Source organism: Tympanuchus pallidicinctus, unplaced genomic scaffold (genome assembly GCF_026119805.1).
Source record: "Tympanuchus pallidicinctus isolate F22 unplaced genomic scaffold, pur_lepc_1.0 scaffold3, whole genome shotgun sequence".
Classification (NCBI taxonomy): Eukaryota; Metazoa; Chordata; class Aves; order Galliformes; family Phasianidae; genus Tympanuchus; species Tympanuchus pallidicinctus.
Window position 1 is genome coordinate 105,684,656 of NW_026294747.1, and position 10,344 is coordinate 105,694,999.

General features: G+C 39.9%; 1 protein-coding gene across 4 annotated transcripts in view; it reads right to left on the bottom strand.

Annotated features, from left to right (window-relative positions):
• BBS9 (Bardet-Biedl syndrome 9) overlaps window positions 1-10,273 on the bottom strand; it is a 271,996-nt gene extending 261,723 nt beyond the window's left edge. For 3 of the 4 annotated variants that reach the window (XM_052692633.1, XM_052692634.1, XM_052692631.1), the window contains exons 1-5: window positions 10,108-10,273; window positions 8,970-9,084; window positions 6,599-6,749; window positions 5,643-5,707; window positions 3,557-3,670 (exon numbers count right to left, since the gene is read on the bottom strand). In XM_052692633.1, coding sequence (XP_052548593.1) covers window positions 3,557-3,670; window positions 5,643-5,707; window positions 6,599-6,749; window positions 8,970-9,075 — 436 coding nt within the window. In that variant the 5' untranslated portion in view covers window positions 9,076-9,084; window positions 10,108-10,273. Of the gene's footprint in view, window positions 1-3,556; window positions 3,671-5,642; window positions 5,708-6,598; window positions 6,750-8,969; window positions 9,085-9,619; window positions 9,722-10,107 lie in introns of all 4 variants that reach the window. The other variant, XM_052692632.1, reaches the window with a different exon arrangement.
• Between the last annotated feature and the right edge of the window lie 71 nt (window positions 10,274-10,344).

The following is a 10,344-nucleotide window of genomic DNA, read 5'->3' on the forward strand; positions in this document are numbered from 1 at the left end:
TTCTTTCACTGAACATTTCAAATGACTGCAGAGACATCCTTCCCCAAATACCACATAAACAAAAGCTGTCAGAAATCCTACTCCCTAATAATATGCACAGGCAGAGGTTTACGTAAGCAAATGTTTAACTCCAAAAAGCTGAAGGAGTCCTGGTGAAGCTTCATAACCAAACTGAACCACAAAACAGCAGTAGTGTACTTGCTTCTAACAGCTCAATTCTGCTTAGTTCCTAAAAAGCCCTGTTAGGTTTCCAGGTCAACCAACACCCAAAAGAAAAATTTCAGGCAGTTTTTCCCCCCAAAAAAGACTTTCCTACACTTTTTGTAAACTAGGAGAGCAGACTGCACACCAATACAACCTTATAAGTTTAAAACAACACTTTCTGGTCATAACAAATCTAACAAATCTGTCTCTACAACCTTTGAATGGATCCAATGGGAACTGCAGGATTTTCAGCAATTCACAAAGTCAAAGAAACTGCCCATGCAATCTTTAAGCATCAACAGACTAACAGAGCACTTAAGGCCACAGCTACAGCAGCACACGCATGCTGGACAGCACAGACTGTGTCTGCACATGAGTGGAAATCATATTGTAAATTATCACAGCAGAAACTTGAATGCCAAGAGGTATTTTATTTGAGGTATGAGACAGCAGTAGTGAAGTGGTCATTTTCTTCAGTTCCCATTAAGTTGACAAGCAACTATTTGGAAGCAATTCAACAACAATAGCAAAGGAATAAAGCTACATAGAACAGTGTTAACTAGGAATGCAAAAAACTGCTAGTACAAAGAAAGTACTCAAAAAAAAAAAAAAAAGGCACAGGATAGCAGTACAAGCCGGTGTACAAAAATTGACTTTTTTCTTTTGCCACTTTGAACCAGTATGGCTGCACACGTCGACTTCCTTCCCCATGGAGGGTATAGAAATATGATCTCTATATAAAAAACCTACAGCATTGTCTTCAGCAGGAAAAAGCTAACCAAGACTGAGCAATTCCACAGATCGAGTGTTCTGTCACCCCCAGCAGAATTCTTTGCTTCCACAGATGAAAGATTACGTTCCTGGGGGATTTACACTTCCCCTCCTCCTCGACATTCCCACAGCCTGCTTTCCTTGTACTTATTCCACTCAATTGCCTTTCTCCTCTGTTTGCCTCAATAGACCTGTAAACATGACCTCCGAAGTGCCTCTTTTAACTTCACATTGCTTCAAGGATACAACAATGAGAAAAGATACGCATTTACTGCACAAGTTGCAGAGAAGGTAATAAATATAAAAAACCTTCAGCTAGTCACTTCTATAGCATGATATAGAGCACAGACTGCAAAGCAGGCTCACTGCTGCACATTTACAGCACTTACCCCATTAAGAATTAACCTTTCCTGTCAGTGAGATAAACTGCTAGAAAAATACCCAGCAAGAAATGCAGAATTGTGGAAGTCACACAGTCAAAACAACTGTGTATTTATTTATACAGCGGATGGCTCAAGCACAGCACAGAACATGTGCCAAAGACACACATACAGACAGCAGAACAGGCCAGGCCAAGCATCTGTCCACTTACTAAAGTTAACAGCACTTGGTAGGCAGCTCTACCAATTCACTTTGGTTGGTCTTGCAAGATGGAAAACACAGACATTATCATTCATAATCCCCCAGTAGAGAATGGGATACTTGAAGATGTTACATTAACAAAATAAACAACATACAGACCAGATTCAATGCAAAAGGCAAGGACAACACTAAATATACAGCCTTGACATGAAATCTAGTCAGATTTTCAATTAAACCAATAAAGAAGGATATTAAATCCAAGAAATGCACACAAAAGCCACTTTCCAATATCCACTTCACCTATTTCCCTGTTGCTTCAATACCTGCCTCAGAGAGCATTCAGGTGCCTGATAACAGACTAATATACTTTTCCTAGATTTAGGTCTTAAAGCTCCTTTATCTCATGATAATAATGAGGATTAGTTATTACTAACAAAAACATCTGCCTTCATTCTTTATTAACATTTGTCACATCAAAACAAGACTCGAGGCAATTCTTTCCCCATAGCAATGATTACACTAAGGCAAACTGCAACATGAGAAATAAAGGAAAAGGAGAGCAGTTTGACAAGCTGGGAAAGAAAGTCTTACTAGAAAATAAGAGAAATTTACAGAACGCACTACAGTTCCCTTTGCTACTCCTACTGAGTTTTTTCTGTCAACACTCACTGCTAATTTGACCCTCGTAGGAATTAGTGCTTGGCTGGCTCGGTAGGTTATGAGGTAAACATTATCTGGTTTTCCCAGCTTGCAAAGGTATTTTCCTCATTATCTGATTTGCAACCCACACAGCTTTGATGAGCTATTTTATGAGATCAATCCAACATCAAGTATGAGCTGCTGGATATCTACAGTAAACAAACATACATGGCACAGAAATCCTGAGGTTTTATTCTGCAGAACTGCATGGTGGCAAATGGATATTTTGTCTTATCACTAATAACCTTAGCTTATGATCCCTCAATCCATCCATTACTGCAGCTCCACTGCAGAATGTCAAGAACCTAGCTATAATCTCCTCACAGTTTTAGAGAAAAACCAGTATCTATTAAACATTAACATAAATGTCTGTGCCCTGTACATTCATCCCTCAAAATATCCATAGTACTGCTTACCTTCTCATTCTAGTGACTTAAGCCACACAGTGCTCCAAAGTGTTTGGGCAAAATTAGCAGGTAAAAGTATCTTTGATCAATATAAATTGTGATCAGCTGAATTCTCTCCCAGGGACAAGCTTGACTTTAAAGTAAGGCACTGCAGGATTATTACTAGAAAATTACAGCTACAGAACTGAGAAGGTTCTCTGACTAAATTTGACATATCTCAGAAGGTTTTTTGCCTATTAAAGTGGCATTAGTCTGAAAAGCTCAGGAACGTTATTAGTACAGATGACCATTATCTCACAATGCTTCTAGGAAAATGTGCCTTCTGAAGAGAAAGTGCTGCATGTAGAGCAAATCTAAATGCTTCTAAGTTAAAAAAAAAAAAATCACAGAAGTTCAAAGACTAAAAATATATTTAAAACTAAAAGGACACCAGTAATTGCTTTCCACTGTTACATTTCCCAATCTTAGCTTTGTTCTCTTTCTCTTTTTCCTAAGCCTCTATTATGCATCTTTAAAGATACTCTGTATTTTAGGATCAGAGAACAGAACTGTTGACTATACTTTGTCTTGGATAACAAAGTTGCCAAAAAGCAAACCAGAATTAAAGCACAGAAGAAAGCAATTACTTTGAAAGTTAGGGGTTTCTTTATTAGCTGTTTTTTTTCCCCCCACATCAATACTATCCTCATAAGCTCATTACTTCAAGACAAAGAATACAACTGTTCTGTGCTTAATACTCATTCTAACTAATTTTTGCACGCATCAGATAAAATACATTATCATTTAGAAATAGATCTCCTCTAGACAGCAGCAGCACATCACCTTTCAAAATTTAAGCTAATCCTCAACTGCTCTCAAGTAAACAATGTGCAGCAAGCAGCTTAACAGCTTACCTTTTACACCACCAAATGGTCCATAAGTCATATTACAAGCAGTTCGCTGAAGATGGTGCTCATACATCAGTTTGATCTGATACTGGTTACCATGTTCTACGTTCCCTAGAGTTTCTGCAAAACAAAAAAGTATACATGATTGCATGAATCAAGGTTGTAAACAAGAACACATGGACCCATACAGTTAAAGGTTTACCAGTTTAAAGAGCAACCTGAAAAACACTCCCATTGATTTTGAGATGAGTCGACACCACTGGTTTAAAAATAAAATCTGAAGGCAGAAACAGCAAGATGCTGAGATTTTATTGCTTACCCATAATTTTCTTCATGTCAGGCACACCTTCAATATCAGAAAAAGTCTACTCAAAAAGGTGGAATTCTTATGATTCTCCAGTTAGTCAATGGATATATTATATCCAACAAAGCAGGCTCAGCTGTAATGGTTCTCATTTCAAATTGAACTGTAGCCAGTTATAAACTGTATTTAATACAAACATACATTTAGGCTACATTCATCACTTGCCTCTACTCAGTCTAGCACTCAGTGCAGTGGTCAATACTGATAAGATAGAGGCATATACACATAATATTATAAAACGATTTTTGTTACACTTCATATTCTCTGCATTAACAAGCTTCCTGACCCCTTCAGGGAACTAGAAGAAATTGAAGAAAGTGAAGTTAAGGTTCACCTTTTGATAATCAAAGTCTTTTCCAACCGCACCCAAAGAAATTACTCATAGTAGAGTAACACTTGGAGAATCCTAACAGCAAGCAAAAAAATTTTTTTGACAACAGTCACATCAGCTTAGAAAAAGAGATGACTTGAGTGAATGAGATCTAAGCTAAATTTTGTCCTAACTTTAGGTACACAAGGATTATTTCAACATCCATCTTAAAGTGAGAAGATTTGCAGTTTATGTTAACCTTCCAGGCAATTGCTCCAACTAAAATCCACTAGTCTTTAAGTGGTTGCATGAAAGCAGCCCACATTCAGGAGAACACTGGGACAGACTTGGAGGACACAGCCCTGCCTGGACAAGTATTTACAGATCAACACCAGAGGAAAAAACAAGAGAAAGTATTTTTTTTATACAGTATACTGACTGTAACACAATACCAATGCCATGCATTAATCAGCCTTGAAGGATGCTTTCATTTGTCCAGCAGGAGAGAGATTAAAATGAAACTGCACTATGAAAAACTGACACATGACAACGTGTATAAAACAGGTAAAATTCCACTTCCTGAAACAGTAATTTGATGTGGAAGCATAAGGAAGTAGTGACCTTTATTTTTGGAATGAGTTTATTTATAAGTATAAAAAAATTTAGATAATAGAAAGAGCATTCATTAGATCATGAATGCTTACATATTAGTATGAAAAGTCTATTAAAGGATTGTAAAAATTTTGAAGATCAGTCTGGACTAGGATCTGAGCAACCTGTTCTAGCTATCTAGACATCTAACAGAAGTCCCAGTTCACTGCAGGGGAGTTGGACTAGGTGACCTTTAAAGATCTTTTCCAACTCAATTCTGTGACATAATTATAGAAATTGTTTCACATAAGTTGTCCTTAAACAACTATTTGACCGCCAGCATCTTGAACAGTAACTCCTATTTTGAAAATTGTAATGACAGCCAGTCATTCCCAAGCACTTTTACTCAGATAAATCCTTCAGGCTTTCATATGCTGACACTAAACAAGCTAAGACTCAGAACTAGTCTCTGTGAGCAATGCCAGGACTTCAGTAAGTCAGATCAACTCAATCTTCCTGTGGGAAAGTAACTAGAACACCAGAGAGAGTAAAGCAGGACTCCAACAATACCCACTGCAGATATACAACACAGCATCTCATGCACTGAGCAGGTCACCAGATCTATTGGCCACTAGGAAATATTTGGACATAATTACTAATGTCTCTTCTTCATACACAAGTGAGAAAGGGAATGTGACTGCAGCTCTTCAGGGGTGATGAGAAAACACTCTGTAATTACTGAGTTTAGCATTTAACCTAATCCAACTTCAGAATGTGCTTCAAAAAAAAAAAAATTATCACAAGATACTTTGCATCAGTAAACTAACCTGAAACAGCATACACACAGAGTCGTCGGCAATGCAACACAGCCAGATGAAGTCCTTCAGTACCACTATAAAAAAATTAAATGGGGAGGAAAAAAGATATTTGTTTTTAGATAGCATTCAAGTTAAATGCATGAGAAAAAATTCAAGCAGTATGTCAAAATTACTTCCAGGTTTAGGCAAGATCCTAAGGTTTGAGAGTGCCAGATGCTAGCCTAAAACAATCTAGTAGCAATCTTCCTAAATATACACTTCAGTGCTCGAAGCTAATTGCAAAATTAAGGTGAACCTCTACAGAACATTTTTCCCCCTAGATTTATGCATAGAAAGCATGCCAACTATTTTCCCAAGTCAGCTTGAAATTCTTTCAGAACAAGGTGCTGTCAAGCCTTAACGAATTAAATGAACAAGAAGATCATTTTCTCAAATACTATTCAGCAGCCATATATATTGTTTTCAAAATATGCTTTTGTACTAGCTGCATGGAACCCAAGTGAATTAAACAATAATGCAGAAGTCATAAAACTTGGAATTCAATGCTCATCTCCTCCCTCCTCCAAATTTCAGCAGTCTCTCTCCTGTACCTGGCCATTCATTTCTACTAAATTCATTAAAGATCAATTCTCTATCAAACTCCCTGCAAATGGCAACATTACATCTTGGGAGACTGGAATTACAAGAAAGTATTACTGGCATGCTTTCTTAATACCCCAGAATCTTCAGTATAACTTTCCTCCTGGTCGAGGTACTTCAAGAAAATAGTATAAGTACCTGGAAGATATTCCTCTAGTTAGGCATTAAGTCAAACGTGTTCAATAAAGCATACTATAATATTCACAAATACATTCAATGGGCATCAATGTGGAAGCTAAAGCTATTTCACACCACCCAAAACAGGAAAAGAAAGCCATATCTAAGCCTTAAATAGTAATCAGCAACACAGGCTGGTGTCAACTTACGAAACAAATTTCCCCACTTCCACCTGTAGTATTGGCTCTCGTAACTGCACTTCCAAGAGCAAGTCCTCAGCTTGCACTTCATCTCCAGGTTTCACAGGATGTGGATTAAAGATACGGAGATATCCCATATAACTGCCCACAATAATCTTATCTACAAGAAATAACCAAGTGACATTACAAAACACAACAGTACGTGTAGAATTAATTTCACTTCTGAAGAGCTTCAAAGATTTCCCTAAAATGGCAAGGCATTTACATGGTGTTACAGCTGGAAAGATTATCGTGGAGAAAGTGGGAAAAGAAACAAAGCAGGGAAGGAATAATCATGTGTATCCAAAGGCGTAGGTTCACAGGAAAGACTCCACAGAGGAGAGATCTCCACCAAGAGATCCTTCCCCAGTGGCAGTCAACTTTTAAATGGGTCTAGGAGAGGTGCAGCCAGGCTCCAGCCTTCATCACACAGCTGAATCGCCTTCACCTGTGCTCCCATGGCTGACTCAGTGCTTGCCCCAGGTGATCAATCAGTGCTTCAGGCCAGGACTCAACAGTTCCCACACGTGGCTTGATTAACATTTATTATGCTCTGTTTTCTATGTCAGAGTAACTAGGCTAACAGTATTTAGTGTTTATTCACCCCCGTAAAACCTCACAGCAAAGGGTGCATATAGCAATCACCTTGGTGGTAGCACCAACCATTGTTACCATTCTGCACTTTCAGACTGATGTCTGAAAACTCACATTATGGTTTTAAATATTTCAAACTTTTAGCTTCAACATCTATGATCCGTGTATATGCATATCACATCAGCTGAACTGTTAGCATTTATGTCTGCATTTGGATAAGTGTCAGCAGACCTAAACTAAATACAGATATTTACTGCATCAGATGAACAGAAGAAAACAAGGCCTTGAGATTAGCTTTTGAGAGAGACCACATATTTCAAACAGAAGTAGAATGGCTACATCATGCTTTTTCTGGAATTAGCATTTGAAACATGCAAATATTCACTAACAACTAAAAGACTAGCAACAAAAATTATTCACTAAGAAAAATGAAAGAACCAGCTCCCATGATAACTATGATAAATGCAAAAGAATTCCCAGTACCTCTTTCCTTTATATACGCAGCATCGTTATCATAAATGCAAATAAGCCTCAAATCTTATAAAAGGTTCTGAGGAGACCTCAGTGTGCTTTAGCAATATACAAGGGGGGCTTATAAGCAGGAGAGGAATCAATTCTTTACATGGTCTAATAGTGATAGGAAAAGAGAGAATGACTTTAAACTATGAGATGAGATTTCAATTAGATGTTAGCAAGATATTCTTTACTCAAAAGGGTGGTGAGACACTGGTACAGGATACCCAATCTCTGGAGGTGTTCAAAGCCAAGTTGAATAGGGTCCTGTGCAGCTTAATCTTGAGAGGAGCAGCCCTGCCCACGGCAGGTTGGAACAAGAGGATCTTAAAAGATCCCTTCCAACCTAAGTCGTTCTATGATCTATAATGCTTAGAAGTAAATACAGGAGTTCTCCCACAAAATAATTTAAGCCCTGCTTTTGTATCAGTTTCACTTTTTTTTCCACGAAAAAAAAGTTTCAATCTGTAACACCTTCAGTCAATTCTTACTGAAAAAGGTCACACAGAATAGCAACATAGCTCAAATTCTCCTGAAAAAGGAAGAAAAAGGCAAGTCTGGCTACAGCAAAATCCAACTCAAGAACCCATAGTAAGCAAAAACACATCTTGAATCAAATGAACAGTCTTGAATAAGATGTTCAAATAATAAATATTTGGTAACCTAAACTCTCACAGCAAAGATCATAAACTACTGTAGATATGGCCTCAAAGAGACATCAAGTCAGTTCCATACTACAGCTTCATTAGTGACTACACAGAACAGCAGGGTTAACTCGGTCACTTATTTCAATGTCCTCATATTTTCCAGGTACAAAAGGCTGTTCGCTCTTTTAAAATACATTCTTATTAACTCTCACTCTCCTTTCCCCCCCCACCCCCTTTCTTTTTTTCTTTCTACTTTTTTCCATAAGTCCTTTCATGGATTTCTGTATTTGCTCCCATGTTCTGTTTCCTGTGTTGCACTCAGTGAGCTGTTTTAAAGAAACTACCTACCACTGATAAAATAAAATGAGAGAGAAATTACTACGGAACACAAGCAAGAATTACAACATTTAGAAGGGATATACGAAGACAAACGCATTGAATGTGTCTTACCAAGTCTACAGAGACATGTTAAAGATACCTTAAACTAACTAGCCAGTTAGCCTGGCTAACAAGTTTTCACTACATGTTGCTCTGGTAACAGCAAACTTGCAGCTGTGCAGTCATTAGTCAAGTAATTCTGGATTTACCTTGGCCACTATTATCGACATCAGCAACACACAGACAGCCTTGATCAAATTCTTCCTTCTCCCCAAGTACGGTGGACCACCAGTCTCGAGCTTTAAACAACGACATTCTTCTTCACTGAAAAGGAAGGAATTGTTAAAACCTGTACTGACACGCACATCACTTCAAACAAGCCTCCTTTCTTACAATAACAACAGCTTTCACTATGCGTATATCACCTCTTAGCTTCACACTGCTCTTGTGGGAGTTGGATGCATGTTAATCTCAGATGTTTCTGGTTGAGTCCTTAAATAAAAGTATCTTGTCACAAGTTCATAGAATAACTGTGATAGAAAAATGCAAGAAAGCTGCACCTTCCAGTCAAAGGAGCACTAAAAAGGTAAATAAGAAGTTTTTCAAGTTACAGAACTGAGATTCCACTTTCTGATCTGTCCCTGTTCGTTGCAGGGGAGCTGGATTAGATGATCTTTAAGGGGCCCTTCCAATCGAAACAAAACTATGATTCTGATGGTGGACAAGCTCACTTTAGAAAATCAAACGAAGCTATAAAAAGCAGCAAAACCTACACCGAGTAATCGCCTTGCAGATGCCCCAGTGACGTGCCCAAAGAAGTCGGTCAGACAGGGCACAAATCAGCTTTCCCGTTCCTTACCTGCTGCTATTTTAAGCAAGAGCAGAGAAATCCTTCTGCAAGCAGCCTGACAGCAACATTACCCAGCTCAAAGCTCACAGCTCCCTGAGGGTGCCTGGAGGGCTAAGTCGAACCCCAACCGTTACACACAAGATGTAGCTACCAAGGGGTGGGTGGGGGACGATCTAGAATCATACAGAAGCTTAGAATGGAAGCGACCTTTCAGTTCCAACTCGCCCGCCACGTGCAGAGCTGCCACCCACCAGCTCAGCTGCCACATCCAGCCCGGTCCTGAGCACCTCCACGGATGGCCACCTCTCTGGGCAGAGGTTTTACTCTCCGAGGGCTGACTGCCCTGTAGGAGACGAGTTCCCTTCCACACAGACGGAATCCTCCTTGCTTCGTGCCTACTTCTTCACACAGCTCTGCACGCGGACGCCCCAACCCCGAAACCCGAACCCCAGTCATTACGGCGGGATGAGGGGCATCGAGAAGCGTTGGGAGCTTACCAAGCCTGCAGCAGAGCCGCACCGAGCGGAGGGACCCCCGGCCACAGGCAGGGGCGGCCCTCGGGACGCGGAGGCCGGCAGCGCTCCGGCCCCCTCCCCACCTCCTCCAGCACCTCGGGCGCCGTCGCCGTGACAACGGGCGGCACGGCTGTGCTGGGAAACGTAGTTCGGCACTGCCGGAAGTGTGGCCGGCGCGCCGGGTTCTCCCACTTCTACCCGCGGGGGGGGGGGGGTGTG